The 18,991-nt window shown below is 45.3% G+C and overlaps 1 protein-coding gene across 4 annotated transcripts in view; it reads left to right on the top strand.

Annotated features, from left to right (window-relative positions):
• The window catches only part of PSPH (phosphoserine phosphatase), a 210,024-nt gene extending 192,940 nt beyond the window's left edge, over window positions 1–17,084 (top strand). For all 4 annotated transcript variants that reach the window (XM_086958482.1, XM_086958481.1, XM_086958483.1 and 1 more), the window contains 2 exons: window positions 6,678–6,826; window positions 16,891–17,084. In XM_086958482.1, coding sequence (XP_086814608.1) covers window positions 6,678–6,826; window positions 16,891–17,034 — 293 coding nt within the window. In that variant the 3' untranslated portion in view covers window positions 17,035–17,084. The remainder of the gene's footprint in view (window positions 1–6,677; window positions 6,827–16,890) is intronic.
• The last annotated feature ends 1,907 nt before the right edge of the window (window positions 17,085–18,991 follow it).

The following is an 18,991-nucleotide window of genomic DNA, read 5'->3' as shown; positions in this document are numbered from 1 at the left end:
TCACTGGTCACGAGTCGACTGGATTATGGCAACACACTTTACGCCGGAATCACAGCAAAATTACAGAAAAAACTCCAGCGCATCCAAAACGCGTCAGCGAGGCTCATATTAGACATCCCACGCCAAGATCACATCACCGAACATCTAAAAGACCTCCACTGGCTCCCCGTTAACAAAAGAATTACTTTCCGCCTTCTCACCCACGCACACAAGGCCCTCTACAATCTAGGTCTCGAATGCCTCAACACTCAACTGTCCTTCTACAAACCCACCCGCCAACTTAGATCGTCCAATCATGCCCTCGCCGCAGTCCCGCGCATCCGGAAATCCACCATGGGTGGCAGATCCTTCTCCTTCCTGGCTGCCAAGACCTGGAACTCACTCCCCACCTACCTCCGCCTTACTCGGAACCACATCTCTTTCAGAAAAGAACTCAAAACCTGGCTCTTCGACAAATAACAAACCCCTTCCCATAGCGACTTGAGACCCTCTGGGTGAGTAGTGCGCTTTACAAATGCCTGAACTTGAACTGAAACTTGAACTTCTTTCCAGGGCAATCTATGACGCACGTTTTATGTTTCATTTCATTAGAGGCCAAAGCATCTTCTATTAATCTTTAAAAAGCAAAAGATCATTTCAATGTACGAGCCTATGTCTGAAACACATATAAAAAACATTGGTTTTTGGTTCAAATCACAGCATGATTAAATTAGTCTTATAAAACTCTTTGGTCGTACAAGGTAAAACTGTTGAATGGGATAATAAAACATATTTATAGAAGAGTCCAGTGTTGTGCTCTGAGAAAAGACCTTTACTGTAGAGGGAATGTCAGAAGGTAAGGGTAATTCCAACCCTGTAATAATTGGTTGGAGAAAACATATCTGGCCGGAGAGGTAGTCTTTAAAATTTGTGGTAAAAATCTGGGGCAGAGAAGTTGTGAGCATTCAATAGAAGGTTGTAGGTGTTGTGGTGGGAGTTGCACAGGCATAAAGGAACCTCATGTTGTGTTATATGCAATAGTCTAGTCAGTACCTGGGCGTTCCCTTTGTGTTAGTTTGGTGGCCCTCACCTCTCCGACCGAACTCAGCAGCCTTCTCTCCCTCAACCACACCGACAACTGCACTAGTCAGCCACCGACCACACATTATGGCGCTCTCGTGAGCATGCTCCTCAACATCCGTGCATAGGCCCTAGACAGGGCGATAGCTCTGCGTCCCAGCTACAAAATCGGCAGATAAGACCAGCCTGACGGAATCACCATCATCTACAAGGATGCCATCAGCTGCACCACCTCTGCAAACACAGCCCCAAACAACATCGAACACCTTTCATTCACACTCCACAACACACGCAACTTCACCCTGAGTGGCGCCCTTATCTACAAACCACACGAGACAATGCTCCAACTTCGCTGACACCATTGATGATCCCTTTGCCTGTTTGTCCTCGATGCAAGCCCCTACATCCTCCTCGGCGATCCGAACTTCTACTTAGAAGACCACGTCGACCTCAAAACTAAAGCACTTATTATCAACCTCAGAAATATGGGCTCACCCAATGGGTGAAAGAATCAATGCATGCTGCCTAAAACATTCCTGGTCCTGATCTTCGCTTCATGACAACTTCTTGGTTGGTAAACCTACACCAATCAGCTGGACAGACTATGCCCTCCTCAAGTTCAGCATCCCCGTCCCTCAACATTTCAGACCTACAACGACCAGACCAGCCCACAGAAACTAGAACAGGCCAGAGACAGATACACTCAACACACACCAACCAACCCATACACAACAGCATCCTCCCTGAAGCCTCAACAACCGTAACAAATGGATCAACACCTGAGCCTTAACTCTGACCCTTCCTCAAACATGCAGAGCCACAAAATATAGCCCTTATGCTAGTTGGTATAAGGAAAAAGTCCGCATGATGAAGCGACACTGCAAACAACTGGAGGGCAAATAGAGAACAAGCAAAGACAACACAGACAGGAACATCTTGAAATCCTACCTGAGATTCTACCACCAGAGATGTGGACCTCCAAATACACTGCTCTAGCTGACCGCACCAATGTGAGCACCTATAAATGCAAAGAGATCTTCGCTATTGTGAAAGATTTCACCTCACCAGCAGCCGCCTCCAATACCATCACTCCCTCACAGAACTTTTGCAACAATCTCTCTCAATTTTTTTACAGCAAGATATCTACCATATAGAGCAACTTTGACTCTAAACTGGACCTGCCAGAACTCACTACCCAACTCTCCATCTCGCCCAAAGAAGCAACTTTAACTACATGGTCCACTGTTACCTGGGAGGATTCTGCTGCCACCATGCAGTCTATCTAGTCCTGGGCCTTTTCAGACCACCTGCCCCCGCCATACCCTCAATAAATGACTCCAACCCGTCAGTGCATTCACGTCATCCTTAACAGCTCCATCTCTACAGCCACCCTCACTGACATGCCATTGTCCTCCCCCTTACTCAAGTAATCCACCACACTCATCTATGCTTGCTAACTATAGACCAATCTCCCTACTACTGTAGCTCGCCAAATTCCTAGAAAATGCCTTACCGACCACCTCAGCTACCACCAACTTCTTAACGTAACACATGGCACGCATATGGAGGGTGAGAGAACTTAACAGCTACGCGGAGGGTTTGTGTGAAATTCTGGAATCCCCTAGTTGGGCGAAAATGAAGTGGTTCAGAGACATAAAAGCTCTTTTGTTGGACTTAGGGTTGGGAGAGACCTGGCATTCCCGGAATGCCCCTCCCAAAGCAGTACTAAAAAAACTCTATTGGTCCTGGATCATGAGCAAAAGGAACTCCAATCCCAACTTGTGCAGGTCTTCAAGGACTTTTTTGATGACCAAAGATGCCCCCCTGCCCGAGATTTACCTGGACATTACAATCTCTTGGGGCAGAGCTCTGTTTTTTAAATTTAGATGTGGCATTCTTCCGGTAAGGGAGTACTCCTCCCGGTGGAAACCTCCTTACCAAACTGTTTCCTTTTGTCCCTTCTGTCCTTCCAGGCCTGAATCCATCTCCCACCTACTATTTGAGTGTCCTGCCTATAAAACACCACGTTGGAGGTGGTTAAGACCCGTGTGTAAGACTTTAAGCACGAGGCAGTGCTGTGTAGCCCTAAGTGTATCTTCCTGACAGACACTCGCCCTTTATTTGTTTGTTCTATAGCCAAGTTCTTAGGTTGGGCTTGGCGCATCCGGTCAAAAGTGGCTTCTTCAAATTGTTTAATTAAGGCCTGTAGACACAGACCATTTTAGTTAATTTATTACCCCACCTACCATAGTTGTGATCATGTTTTCTATGTACAGTGTGGGTTTTTATCTTTTTATAATTAGTTGGGTATTTTGATCAATGTTTTTATGCTGTGTGCTTTTTAAGATATAAGTATATCGAAATAAAGCCTTCTTTGACTTGACTTGACTTGTAACACAGTCCACTTTCAGACACAACCACAGAACATAAACTACCCTCATTGTCGCTACAGGTGACATCCGCATGATCCTTGACCCAGGAGACACGGCAGCCCTTATCCTGATAGACCTCCCCATAGCCTTTGACACTTACCCACACCTTCAAAGTACAGCACAACACTAGCCCAGCATACCTCAACAGCTGCATCTCTTTCCAAACACAGTTCAGACACATCCGCCCGGCTCGACTCCTATTTGCACACACTACGGGCATCGTGAAAACCAGATCCGTCAGTCCAGCTTTTTCCTACAACTCACCTAAACAATGGGACTCAGTTGTGTAACGTAGGCCCCCGCACTGCGGGGAACCCTGTCCTGAGAGCGCCTCACTAACTTCGCGGGCTGTTGGGGGGCTGGAGGGGGTCTCCCTTTACATTGCAGAGGTCCCTCAAGTTTCGCCACTGATGGAACGACTTACCATTATACATCAGAGCGGCCTCCTCGATCCCATGTCCCCCAGCCCACCCGCACACCAGGTGATAGCGTGCTTCACAAATCCACATAACAGACCTGTTCTATCGTGGCTCATTCCCTTGTCCAACTTAGGTGAACAGAAGAGTCATCTGTGGTCGTGCTTAATAGGCCCCATTGATAGAATCCGCATGTGTGGACATGTACACACGCATATGGAACTTACTACTGTGGAGAATCCGTAAGTAAGGGGGATTTTTAGAATGTAGTTCAACTTGGGGTGGAAACATGGGAGTCTTCAGTGGGGGGCCATTAGGAAAGTAGTACCAAACCCGAAAGTTGTAATTTTATGGGTTTCAACATATGTTTTCTATGGTTGTTTTCTTCTCCATTTGCACAGGTGCGTATATTGTATATAACAAGGTTAGAGTAGCTGTGAAAACCAGGTGGAAAAGGGCTTGAAAATATCCCTAAATATGTGCCTCACAGGCAAACTAGAAATTCGTAATCTAAACCAGGAAATAATGTAATTAGATAATGCACAACACTAGCATTCTGAGACACAAATTCATGTTGCCAGCGTACAAAAACTAAGGCATAACTACCAAACCGAGAAATGACCCGGAACACACTGCCCATAACACATTATGACAACTCGGATCAGACTGTTTTGGAAAACTTGCATCACATGGAGTGCCGGGAAGCCATACTAGGGACAAACTATTCGCTTTTGAATGGCATTAGCATATCTTTTTTCCACGGACTGCAAGAGTGAGTGTGGAGAAGGATGGGTACCCCACCATTAAAGTAGGTTTCCGGTAGAGATGCGTTGTGTTCTTTGTGAATCTCCCAAACAAGAGGTTTGGAAATCGGCCATTTGATATCTTTACCGATGTTCCCTTGCTTGCTCAATGTGTGGGACGCACAAACCCGTTGACCCCAACACTCGTGTCGTGCAAACTTTCACTAATCAGACTTTCACCTTCAGCGAACCTGCTGCATTGTAACATTTTGACACGCGTGGACCTGGAAACAGTTTCCAAGTAATTTATCAAAGCAGAGGCGGCGCTTTACAGCCCGAGTCCACGCGCCGGTGGAGACTCCGATTGTGGGTTATCTATTGGACAAACATTGGTTTAGTGCCTTTGAGCCCAAGGAGTAGAGTTTATGCCACCTGCCAATAGAGAGCATGTCTCCCTTCCTGGCACTCCACTTCACTGCAATGGAGAGACCCTGCCTTACTGGCTGTCAGTAGAGAGCATGTCTCCCTTCCCGGCACTCCACCTCACTGCACTGGAGAGACCGGGTCTCACTGGCTGTCAGTAGAGATCATGTCTCCCTTCCCGGGACTCCACCTCACTGCACTGGAGAGACCGGGTCTCACTGGCTGTCAGTAGATCGCCTGTCTCTCTCTCCCCAGCACTCCACCTCACAGCCCTGGAGTGACCATGCCTTACTGGCTTTCAGTAGACAGCATGTCTCCCTTCCCGGCACTCCACTTCACTGCAATGGAGAGACCCTGCCTTACTGGCTGTCAGTAGACTGCATGTCTCCTTTCCCTGGACTCCACCTCACTGCACTGGAGAGACTGGACCTTAACAGCTGTCTGTGGATAGGATGTCTCCCTCCCTGCGCTGAACATCACTGCACTGGAGAGACCGGACTTTACTGACTGTCAGTAGATAGCTTGTATCTCTCTCCCCAGCACTCCACCTCACAGCACTGGAGTGACCGGGTCTTACTGGCTGTCAGTAGACAGCATGCCTTCCTTCCCTGCACTCAACCTCACTGCAGTGGAGTGACCAGTTTTACTGCTTTGCAGTAGATAGCATTCCTCCCTCCCTGGCGCTGAACAACCTTGCCCTGGGGTATCCGGGCCTTACCAGCTGTCAGTAGATTGCATGTCTCCCTCCCTGGCGCTGAACCTCACTGCCCTGGAGTGACCGGGCCTTACGGCTGTCAGTACATCGTCTGGCTCACTCACTCCCTGCGCTGGGGTGAGCGGGGATGGCCTGTTTCTCTCTCCCTGGCCCTCAACCTCTGATCTGTGGCCTTTAAATACTGGAAATAAATCTCTCAAGCCCACATCGTAGCATATATGTATGTATGTATGTATGTATGTATGTATGTATGTATGTATGTATGTATGTATGTATGTATGTATGTATGTATGTATGTATGTACCTTGAGAGACATGCAGAAACAAAGACTGCCACTATCTGCCTGACTTCCCACAATGGCAGCTGTTACAGAGTACGGTCAGAGTTGGACTGGGATAAAAAATAGGCCAGGCACCTCAACAAAAGTGGCCCCGTTAGCGAACCAGATAGCTATTAAATAGCCCACATTTGCAAAGCAGGCTACTTTTGATCTTTAAAGACACGCTTTCAAGGGATTTAGCAAGGCATTAATTTGTGTTTGCTGCAGTTGTGGTAACATCAGGTAAATCAAAAGTGAAATCCGACCCAGGAGAGCATAAAACAGGCCCACAAACAGCTAAAACCAAACGACCCCGGCCCGTCCCCACGCACTGATCTGTCAGACCAGCCCATCAGGAAAAGTAAACAGATGACTTCCTGCCCCAGCCCTACCAGCCTTTTCGAACCATGACCTCTTGATGGCTCTTGTTCCTCCAGGACTAGACGACCTTTGCCTGGTATCTCATCTGATTCTACAACTGTAAACACTTTGTACATTTAAGCAGTACTAACTTTTTTTATGCATATTGCTTTTTAGTGCACGTTGTACTGACTGTTCTTAAATTTCCAGGTGAATACGCAGGGTTCGATGAGACGCAGCTGACAGCCGAGTCGGGTGGAAAGGGGAAGGTGATAGGACTGCTGAAAGAGCGGTTCCGCTTCAAAAAGATAGTTATGGTTGGAGACGGGGCCACAGACATGGAAGCGTGTCCACCTGCTGTAAGTAATACGACCAAAAAATGGTACCCAGCCTAAGAAGGGTGTTTAGACAAAGGGGGGAAGGTGGGAGATGGGTGATTTTCTCTCCATTTTTAGACTGCAATCGGCCCTGACAGGCACAGAAGTACCAAAACCACCACGTCATGGCTAAAAGTCCAACCGTAGCTTCATTTTTGCAATTATATAAAAATCCTGAACCCATTCCCATGTTACTCACTACAGCGAAAACCACAAATTTGCAAACTACACAGGAAAGTGAGGATGGTGTTGGAAGGGGTTGATGGGTCCTTCTTATAAACAAGCATTGCCAAAGCTAATTGGTCTGGCGTTGTCCACTATCCTTTTGGCAATTTTTGTTTTGTTCTGTCATGGTTTTTACAAAATGTTACTGTTCGGGAAGCTGCAAGGTGTTATTGTTCGATAAAAAAATTGTTTCCTCTTAATAAAAGCACACATTACCATAGTAATCCTTGGCACTGAAGGAAACTATGTTGTGTGTGGATGTGCTAATTGTGAAAAGGCAGCCTGCTGTAACTCCTAGTGTAGTCCGCCAGTGGCGGAAGTGAGCTAACGCATTGCCCCTTGATCCATGCTAAATGGAGTGGAGAAAAAATTTGAATAACTCAACTTTAAACAAATTGATGAAGTGAGGCTGAAAACCTTTATAAGTAACCATGTCATAATCATCATTTTAGTAAAATTAAAAGGTATGTGCACACAGTCCTAAAAAAGCCAACTGTTCTGCCATTGGCTGCCAGCCCCTTGTCTTTGAGAAGAAAGAAGGAAAGAAACGAGCCATGGAAAGCATGCAAGTAAGAAGGGAAGCAAGAAATAATGGAAGAGAGGATATAGAGATGGAAGGAAAGGAAAGAATTCAATGAAAAAATAGAATAAGAAAGCAAGGACGGTTAGAAAGAAAGAAGGAAAAATGGGAATAACTGGAAAGAAAGAAAAAGGCAAGAGAAGGAAAGAAAGAAAGCAAGAAAGAAGAGAGAAGGAAATAGAGCAAGAAAGAATGAACTAAATAAAGTTAGAAAGAACAAAAGAAAACATAGAAAGATGAAAAGGAAAGAAAAAGAAGGAAATAAGAAGAGCGTGAAAGATGGAAGGAAAAAAAGAAAGAAGGCAAAGTGGGAAAAAGGTGGAAAGAGAAGAAAAAAAGGAAGAGAATGAAAGAAAGAAAAAGGAAAGGAAACAAGATAGAAAGAACGAGAGAAAGCAGGAAAGAAAGATGGAAAGAAGGCAAGAACGATTGAAAGAAAGAAGGAAATATAGAAAGGAAACAAAGAAAAAGAAACATAAGAAAGCAAGAAAGATAAAGACAAAAAGGAAGGAAATACAGAAAGAAATAAAAAAAGAAAAAGGTGGAAAGAACGTAAGGAAGAAAAAATAAACGACTGTAAAAAAGAGAATTTAAGAAAGAAGGAAGGAAAGCGAGCAAGACAGTAGTAAAGAAAGAAAATGAAAAGAATGGGTTAAAGAGGGTGAGACAGAGAGAAAAAAGGAAAGGAACAAAGAAGATAAGAAACAAAGGAACAAGGAAATGAAAGAAGAAAAAAAAGTGTTACCGGTGCAGCAAATAAATTCATATGTATAATATTGAAGCTTTTGGTTTATATACTGCATGTGTAGTAAGCAGAGAATAACTTAACACATAGCAGTTTCAAATGCCTGCAAGCTGTTTTGCTGTGAAACACCGGCAGTGAGATAAACAAAGCGACCCTTCAAAAGAAATTTACAACAGCATTGGCAGGAGCAGGAAGTGAGTTGAAATGTGGCCTGTGCTCACATCTGATAGACAGGTCCTGCTTTCACCTCTGGCTGGAAACTCAAAGGTAACACTAAACAATTTTAAAGTAAAAACAACAAACACTCTGGCACTGAAGAGAGCTACTTTGTGTGCACATATGTTTATTGTGAAGGAGCAACATTCAGTTACCCAAAGTGAAGTTAACCAGTGGCTGAAGTAGGCTGACCCACTGCCCATGCTGTATGCTGTAATGGGTGCAACCAAATCTAAATGACACAACAACAGACCAATGGGTGTAGATAGGTGGCTGAAAGCCCCTTTAAGTAAGCAAATTATACATATAATTTTATTAAAATCAAAAGGTCTTGTCTAACGGGAAACAGCGTTTACAACGCAGCCATTATATCACGTTCTTATTACAACGTGGTCGTTACGACTGTGTTGTTAGAACGCGATGCCTTTACGTCGCAAGTCATTAGATAGACTTGCTGTAGGGGGCGCTCTAACCTTAGGAATAGTGTAATTACTGACCTTCAGGAGACTCATCAAGACCTGGCTATTCGAACAGTAGCAGCTCCCCCCTCCCCGCCTTGAAATCCTCACGGGTAAGTGGCGCACTTTACAAATATTATGATTGATTGATTGATAATTTACTATTCGTACACCTTTCCTACTGTTGCGCCGGTTGGAGTTGGAATAGTTAATTATACTATTCCCAAGTCCAGCTTGCCCCCTACAATAAGTCGATCTAATGACTTGCGATGGAAAGGTATCGCTTTCTAACAACTCGGTCGTGTTAACGACTGCGTTGTAATAGAACACAATGTAATAGCATGCAATGTAACACGCTATATTCTTGTCTAACGCCAGACCTTAAAAGACCAATCGACAAGTTTGTCTTGAAGAAGATTAATTATATATAGAATTACACCATCAACACCCTCACAAGAACTGCCAAGTCACCAGCTGACAACTATAGAATCCTCGTGGCATGAATATCCTAGCATTCTAATTGTTGGGGTGTCAAGGGATAGTGATAAAGAACAAGAGAAGCCTGAAAGGACATGGCTACAGTATAAAGGTAAGCCATTTTAGGTGGTACATATTTCATCACATACAGATCTGGTCAGGAAAAACACGTACAGCCTTAGCCACATTAATACAGCGGTTAAAAAAATACTACAACAATAGCCACCCAAGAATAAAAGGGGCAATGGTGACAAACGTAAAAGAAAATTGCAACATACATTGGTAATATGGTTGAAGTAACAGCTTCCCTGCAATGATATTCTTTGTTATCATATAATTACCTATCGTTTTTCTCACGAAGAGTGCTATATCTGCCACTTTTCTGCCTCTCTCTTCTGGCTTATAGTATCAAGGTTCATAGAACAGCGTCTCCTTATTGCCCCATGGAGACAGGTAGTGTATCTGAGCAGAAATAATTCAGGTAGGTCCTTTGTAAAACTGACCGGAAGTTGTCCCCTTGTGGTATCTAAATTGAAGTGAAGGATGCTTAAAAGAATGCATAGATGCCAATATCTTGGGACTTTGCAGGTTATTTTCCATGAAGAAAGTCTGCAGGGTTGAACTTCGATTATGAGATGGGGTTATTAGGTATTCTGTACAGATGAGTCTATTAAAAATTTGAATTATTTGGAAAAGTTCTGGTGACTTGTTTAACCCCTTCGGTGCTTCTGACGGCCAACGGCCTTCGTGCGCACTACCTCCATAGTGCTGCGCACGTCTGTTGGCCGTTGCGGCCCCGCCCACTGCGCTAAACCGCACCGCAGCGGAATTGCCGCCGCGGTAAGGCATTTGGTATTTTGTCATTGGCTGGGTCTATATTTCTGCTTGTAATGTGGCCCTCCTGATGGCTTATTTGATGGTGGGTTAGAATAGGATGTGTACAGTAGCTATTTGAGGTTGGTAGAGCTGTGGTGAATACATTGTGAACTGGAGACTTCGTTGGAGATGGTGCCTTGTGAAGCTAATTACTCTCTATATGCTGCTTTGAACAGTATCTAACTGAACCTGTTGAAGGCGTGGTTCCAGAGCAGAAGTATTAGATTAGTAGAGCTATGTATTTTAATTCTTCGGAGACCTCGATACGTGGTGCTCATACTCTTTTTTTAGAGGTGTCATGCTGGATAATTGAGAGGAGAATAAGGGAGCAGTCTCAACACATCAAGGAGATGAAGTCCAAGAAGGCAACAATATTTCTGAAGCAGACGAAGATGAGACAGTGACCATTGTTGTGGCAGGGACTGGAAGACAGTAGGTTCAGATTACTCAAGCGAATACATGGCCTGATTCACCAAGGGACTTTTGACTCGTAAAGTTACGAGTGCGGAGTCTCCACACTCATGGCGGAATCTCAGCACAGAGCACTGCAGTGCGGTGATTCTCCCCTGAGTGCGGAAAATCTGCACTTGTAACTTTACGAGTCATAACTCCTTTTGTGAATCAGGCCCTGATTATCTGAACTGCAAGAAAGGATTTCCCTCCAGGGGGTTCATATACAAGATAAAGGGCCACACACATCAACAATTGGAATAGCTTTTACCTATATGCGATTTTCAGCGAATCGCGATTAGTTAATCACTGTTCCAAATGTATGAAACTCCAAGAATTTCATTTAGCAATTCGTAGGGGGTCGCAAGTTGACCTACCTCATTAATATTAATGAGGTAGGTCGGAATTAGCGACTCACCGGGAATTGATAAAATCACAGGGATGGTGCCCTGCTGGGGTCCGCAGACCACCATATCCCTGATTGCCTTTCAATACAGCACTCTTTTTTTAAAGGAAAACGGCTTGCGTTGCAAGTTTTCGCCACCATTCCCTTTGCGAATTGGTTACCACGAACTTGAAGGTAAATTGTAAATGTTTTTTGCCTGCATTCACGGTCACAAAACATTCATACATACCGCTGCGATTCGGTATTTGGAAGAAACTCCCTAAACATGCCCCTTCCAAATAGCACATAGCTAACTCATTTTGCGCTACGGTAACAGGTTACTGAATCCCCAACCCTCGAAAATCCAGACTATTCCACATGGGGAGCTTAATAGGGTAATCTGAGCTCGAGCTACCCAATGTGGGGATGAAAGGGGTACTGGAGGGGCTGCGATACCTGGGAGTCACGTTAACACACACTAGCATGGCATACCTTGCTGATAACATAGGAACGAGAATAGAAGGCTTAAGAAGGACTGTTGCCTTCTGAAAGGGCTTCTATTGTCACTAATGGGGAGGGTAGCATTGACTAAAATGGTCGTCCTGCCAAGAAGCCTGTATACCCTTCATAATTCCCTATATATGGTCCCGCAAAAGTTCTTTACACAGCTTGACAGTCTGATCGTGGAATTGCTGTTGGGGTCAGAATGGAAGAGGATAAAGCTTAGCACCTTTACAGAGACGATGGGGGCTAGGGGGTCTGGAGGTTCCCCGCTTGAACTTCTACTACATGGCCGCACAACTGCAGCACACAGTGCATTGATTCGATTAGCAAGAAAAACTGGGAAAGGCGACTATTGGCGGGCACACATCGGAAGATTCCCCTCCCAGAACTTTTTATGATAGCATCAAAAAAAAAAAAAGTTACCGAATTGTAAAAAAAAAAGGGTTTGATACACGAAAAGCCTTTTTTGCATTCACAAATTGGCTAATTCACAGGATCGGCCCGGTTTGTGAATGCAAAAAGGCTTGATACATATGGCAAATATGTCACCCACTACTAAGGTTCATTGTTTGGGTTCATGTGATTAGTAGGTTGATACCAGGTATGAAAAATGCTCAGTGGGTCCCATAGGTTCCAGATGATAGATATAAACAATATCAAGCATTTATTAGATCATATCACACCTCGTTCTCAATTCATTTATTTCTATGTGTTTAAGTGATGTTAATAACTGAGTTACCAGGGGTCGTGGCTAGCGCCCGGCGGGAATGGTTGCTGTCTAAGGTGGCTCCGCAGCCCTTGCCGAAATGTCTGCACATTTCTCTGCTTTTCGCTATGTAGATTTCCCAATCACATCGTGAATCTCTTCCTTACCCTATCCAGCATGAAGGCGCCGCTCGAGAATGTGTCTCGCGTGATTTTAAGCCGGTGAGAGCTGCCGACTTGAGACGCTCCGATAACATCAAAATGGCGGCATGAAAAGGGGTACGAACGGAACCTACGGAACATGGACTCACTGCCCTTGGTTACAGAATTGGCGTCGCCTGGGGCTGCTATACTTCCTGGGGGCCATCGAAGAGCAGTGTTGGTGAGGTGACGATCTGGCGCCGCTTTGGACAGCGATGTGAAGAAGACGCGTTTGTGGCCCGCGGGAAGCTGAGATCGGGCCGGGTGGACAGTCCATTCGAGGCCCCCGACTTTGGGGCCAACCTGCGAGGCCTCAGACACATCGTGAGCTGCTGCATCTCCCGAGAGCCACCAAGAGAGTGAGGTGGGAGGGTGCCAATTGGGATCTGCAGATGGAGGTGACGCGACAGATACCCTCGCCGTCTGCGGAGTGCGGGGGCCGGCTAAGCGGCTGGTGTCAAATCGAGGCACTGGCTGCGATGCCTACCCCTGGAGACACTGAGACGCGGCCTCTCCTCCCCGCTTTAGACCTGCAGTAGAGAATACCGGGGGCACCTCTCCACCACAACAGTAACTGCTGACACTGGACCCACATTATCGTCGGACTTCCTCATGAGCCCCTGAGCACGACCCTAGGGACAGTGGGGCTGGGAAGTGACCAGGCGGCCTTGCACACTCGAGGCCCAGGTTGTGGGGCCTATTGAGAGCACAACAAACTCTGATCAAGCACAGTGCACCCTAGCCGCCTCAGCGACCGCAAAAGATGTTGGATCCTTGACCTCCATTCACGGACGCGACTATGAAAAAGTTGGGGTTTTCAATTTTATAGTTTTCTTTGCACAGAGCATTCGAGTGAACCTAACTTCGCCAGACCAAAATGCTAGACTACTACTGTCACCTATATACCTAGAGGGTTGGGACTGGAGGGGTTCCGCCAACACTGTCATCATGTACTGCTGTTCGAACTGAGGTACGACATGCATGCCACCAATAGTCGCACTGCGTTCCCCTTTAGCTCTTCTAAATTACCCAACATTGCAGACTCAAGGGATGTGAGGCTATCAATACTGACGTGGAATGTTAATGGCCTAGGCAGTAAAATAAAAAGGAGAGTGGTCCTGCTGTACCTTAAGAAACAATCACCAGATTTGATACTTTTGCAAGAAACTCACTTTGTGGGTAACAGTTGTGATGCTCTGCACAGGTGGGGATACAAGCATGTGGTCCATGCAGGGTTTACGTCTGGGTCTCGAGGCACAGCTATCCTCATTCGTAAAAATCTAGCCCTTACTCTTACCCGTTTATGGGCAGACCCACAGTGCGGATGAGCTGTATTGGAGGTAATCTGGGAGGGTCAACCATTGAAGGAAAAGCAGCATTACAAGACCTGGGCAAGATTCTAATAGATCTCCCCCTGATACTCATATATTAGGAGGGGACTTTAACATGATAATGGACGAAACGCTTGACAGACACCCCCAGAAATTGTCTCCCCAGCTTAGCACATACATGGCTGACTTCACCCAAGCAATGGGACTTGCTGACATTTGGCGTACACTGAATCCCGCTGTAGTTCACTACACACACTATTCCGATGCACATAACAGTATGTCCCACATTAACTATTTTCTTGCGTCCCTTGCAGACATAGGTCACTTCCAACATCCCCAGGGGCTCCTAAGAGGTATCTCTGACCATTCCCCTCTCAGGGTTGAACTTACTTTTCACCAGCACTATCCCCGAGGCCCCTTAATCATTAACCCATGGCTCCTTACAATCCCGGATATCAAAGACGACTTTGCTGAGCACACAGACCATTATTTCACTGAAAATATCAGCTCAGTCGATTCAGCAAACACTATATGGGAGGCCTATAAGGCAGTAATTTAGAGGCGTGCCCTAACATTGAAGGTCAGGTATATCTGAAACCAAAACGAACAGTTGACTCGACTTGAAAGTGACTTGCTCCTATTAGAGATGGGACATAATACCTCTCCCACTGAAGCCACAGCCCACAAACTCAGGAATAAACAACTAGAATACAGAGCCCTAGCGTGTGAAAAAAACCAGGCGAGACTCTTCAAACACGCCATAGAGTGTATGAGCTTGGAGAACGAGCTGGCAAAATGCTGGCATGGCTAGAACGGCGGGATCAAGCTGCTCGATTGGTCCCTGAAATTTTACTGGAGGATGGGAAGCAGGTAACAGACCCCCGAGAAATAGTGGAAACATTTGCGGACCACCAGGAGGCAGTATATACCTCCAAGACCAACACCACCTCCGATGACTCACATCAGTTCTTGGAGGAAATTAACCTACCTATACTTCCGGACAGCGACAGGGATGGTCTATACGCAGACATAACTGCAGAAGAGATCTGTAAAGCTATCTTTGCCATTAATTTGGGAAAGGCAATGGGGCCTAACGGTATTCCGATTGAATTCCTCAATGGAGTGGTTCCACACCTAAAAAACATGTATGATGAGAGTCTGGAGCAGGGTATCCTTCCCTTGGATCAAAGGCTAGCTTCTATAGTTGTCATATGCAAACCGGGTAAATCGCGACTAACTGTGGCTCATATAGGCCCATCTCTTTAATTAGCTCAGAAGCCAGGGTATTGCCTAAACTTCTTGCGTCTCGTTTGATTGCAGTCTTCATGTCTCTGGTCCATGAAGACCAATCAGAGTTTGTATTGGGTCGAAGCACCTCTTCAAACATTTGTGGAGTCCATAATGTCCTAGGCAGACAGCTGTATTTGCAGGAAGACGCGGTTATACTGTCATTAGATGCCACCATGGCGTTTGATTTAATAGAATGGCCTTACCTCTTCAAGGTATTGCCGATGTTTGGTTTTAGCCCATGGTTTCGACAATGGGTGGCACTGCTCTACACTAAGCTGCTAGGTCAAGTCAGAGTAAACAATCACAGGTCACATACATTTGCTTTACAGAGAGGGACCAGGCAGGGTTGTCCCCTGTCCCCTCTACTGTTCGTGTTGACTCTCGAGCCGTTAGCACACTCGATACAGCGGGATGTTTCGATACGAGGACTGCGATGGAGCGAAGACAAAATCTCGCTGTACACCGACGATGTCCTAATATTCTTGCCATCCCCTCGGGCCTCTATTAACAGCTTGCTTAACGTCATCACTAACTTTGGCAAATATGCAGGTTACACCATTAATTTGTCCAAATCTGTATTATACATTCTACACGGCCCTCCACCTCGGTTACCTCGCGGTTACACGATTGAATTGGCCACAGAAGGTTTTAAGTACTTGGGCATTTTTAACACACCTCACCCCAAAACGTTTTTATGATGAAAATCTTCTGATCTCCCTCAAGCGGCTACAAGAAGATGTTAAACATTGGAGGTGGCTGCCCTTGTCCCTCTTAGAAAGGGCAGCCTTACTTAAAATGCTTGCACTCCCTAGATTTTTATATGTACTTCATAACTGCCCTTTCCCGCTTACTGACAATTAATCTCTCCGGGGTACTCCTGGCCAAAATAGGTAGCTGTGCAGATGCGTTGTGTCTTAGAGGCTGAGACCAAGACAGCACATTTTATCATATTCTGTGGGACTGTCCCAATATACATCCTCTGTGGAGCAGTGCAACCAAAAAAATGAGACACACTGGGTAAACACCTGCAATCATCACCTCGAATGGGGATTCTGAATATATGGAAGGCTGCCGACCTGAGAGACATGGAGCATCAATGGGTGGCACTGGGGTGGTTCCTACTGGTAAAACGGGCTATAGCAAGGCTCTGGGGATCCAACAAACGGCCATTGACGGTTGGCTGGGTGGTGGAGATGGATAGATGCATGATTGCGGAGAAGGAGGTCTACAAGCAGCAGGGCTGCCCTAAGAAGTGGGACAAGAAATGGGCAGGGTGGAATGCCTTTGGGGGAGATATGTACTTCTCCAACAGAGGATATGGTGATGAGGGGAAATCGAAACAGTGACCTTCCTAATCATTAAATAGATGTAGTCTGTGAATATTGATGTACTATATTGCACGAAAATTGGAATGTAATATGGTATTGCAATGATGACGCTGTGCTTTTCACTTTAATAAAATTGTTAATACAAAAAAATTAGTTACCAGGTTACTATGACATGCCACAAAGTGAAGCCGCAGAGCAGTCCTTCGGGACATATGGAACGCCACAGAAATAATTTATTACAGACCAATTGTTCTTCTTTGTCTTTTGCTCTGTAGGATGGATTCATTGGGTTTGGCGGTAACGTCATAAGGCACCAGGTCAAAGAGAATGCAAAATGGTACATCACAGATTTCGAGGAACTTCTCAGAGAACTGGAAAACAAAAATTGTAAAATGAAACAGAATAATATATTTTACTGATCGCTTCTATGGATTGTTATATAGAAAATAAAGACATATTTTGTATGGTTTACGTAAAATGCGTGGGGCAGTTTGTTTTCATGGCAGCACCACAAGAATGATCAGAAACCCTACGACAAAATTCTACAAAATGGAGAAATGGATTCTAAGGCAAGAACTATGTAAAAACCACTGCCGTTTCCATATAATTAACTGGTGCAGTAAACGAGATGACAAAGGCAATAGGCCTGGCTTTTTAAAATGAAAGTGCATTTCATTGATTGGCGATTTCGTATCTGTGGTTGTTCAGTGGCAAGTAGGTGAATGCCAGGGAAGGGTGGATTCATTGCGGAGTAAGTACATGGATGAATGAAGGGGTGAGCGACAGAACCTTAAAAAAAACACTGCAGACATCACCGTGTCTGAAGTCGCAGGGAACCAATAGAGTACAGCAAGGTATTTACCTGTACATGAGACCTCTTTATGCCACAGATCTAGAGAGGTGCCATTAACAGGCAAAGGGTCACACATTTGTGTTTCTTCTTCCTTATTTGAGGTCTCACGTTCAGATCAAGGATGACAAGTTTAATATTGAATTAGATGATATTTCCCCCAGGAACAATCTCACCCCCTCTTCCCTATACTTATTAACTTCCTTCCCGACGTCTTGGGCATGAGTTGGGTCGGGTCGGGTGCAGTCGATGCTGGGAGAAAAAAACGGTAACTTTAAATGTAGCATTTCCAGATCGAATTTTAAAATGTAAACATGCTGTACCACCTCTGGCAGAGCTTCAAGACAACCATCCGGTTTCACTGGTACTAGTCCACAGTGAGCGACTGAATGCGTAGATGGGTGGATTGGGTCTGTGAGAGCATCAATACATACAATAAATTAAGGCTTGGGTGCATGAGAGCAAGGATGGGCGAATTGGGGAGTGAGTGAGGGGACAGATGGTAGGATAATAATTTCAGAAATTAATAAATGAGCATGGGAGTGCATGATAACGCAATGGATGGATGGATGATGAAAGAATGCTGTGCGAGGCTGCATGGATGAATGAATGGGTCGCGTGATTCCTCGTCCATGATAAGGTTACACTCCTGCTACTGTACTCATCCTTCTGACCAGACTGTCTCTCCACCATCTGATGACAGACAGAAGAAGCCACCTGGGCACCCTTTCAACATGTATACATGTAGAAACGCCTCCTACAACCACTGGTAGAAAGAGGAATGACAACAAATGACGTAAATATAGATGAAAAAGGGTTCAACTTTCTTTGCACCAGCATGGCAGGCCATTTAGCAGGCTTTCCCTCGCCTGTTGTCCAACATAATGCCACTGGTGCGTGTCCCATTTTGTGGTCAAGCTCTGCCGGACCGCTACAGGTTACTGCTTTTCTTTTTTATTTAAACTCGTCATTGTGCACCAAGAACAAACTCCTGAGGTGCAGACTGAGCTCCACAGGGGCCAAAGGTGCAGTACCGCATTTTGAAGTTGCATTCTAGTGGGAGGACCCACGAGACGAACATGTACAGGGACTTTACTAAGGAACAAGTTACAAGTAAGGGTACCCCAGCAGAAGCCTGGATGTACCTAGCTCAGCCCCCATCTGTTGACAGAAACTCCAACTGACAGGGATAGAAATACATCATACATTCCTCACGACTGATAACATTACATTCCACACACCTTTCACTTCACAAAGAACTGCAGCATAACAAAGGACACGAACGTAACGAGCAGAAGAAACAGGATACTTGAGGGGCAAACTAGAAGGACACAGTTTACCTGACTTATAATACACAAATAACTTGGAGACAGTGATAGTGAAATAGAACCTTATGAATCACACACCGTAGAATAAATAATCTCCGAACCAAACATCTTCATGCACAACTTCACACGGGGCAAATGGCAACACATGCAAGCTCACGCTCCACCTCTCACGTAGGGAACTCAATTGCACACCCAGGC

This window comes from Lissotriton vulgaris, chromosome 2_1 (assembly GCF_964263255.1).
Source record: "Lissotriton vulgaris chromosome 2_1, aLisVul1.2, whole genome shotgun sequence".
In the NCBI taxonomy this organism is placed as follows: Eukaryota; Metazoa; Chordata; class Amphibia; order Caudata; family Salamandridae; genus Lissotriton; species Lissotriton vulgaris.
This window is presented reverse-complemented; position numbering and strand designations above follow the sequence as displayed.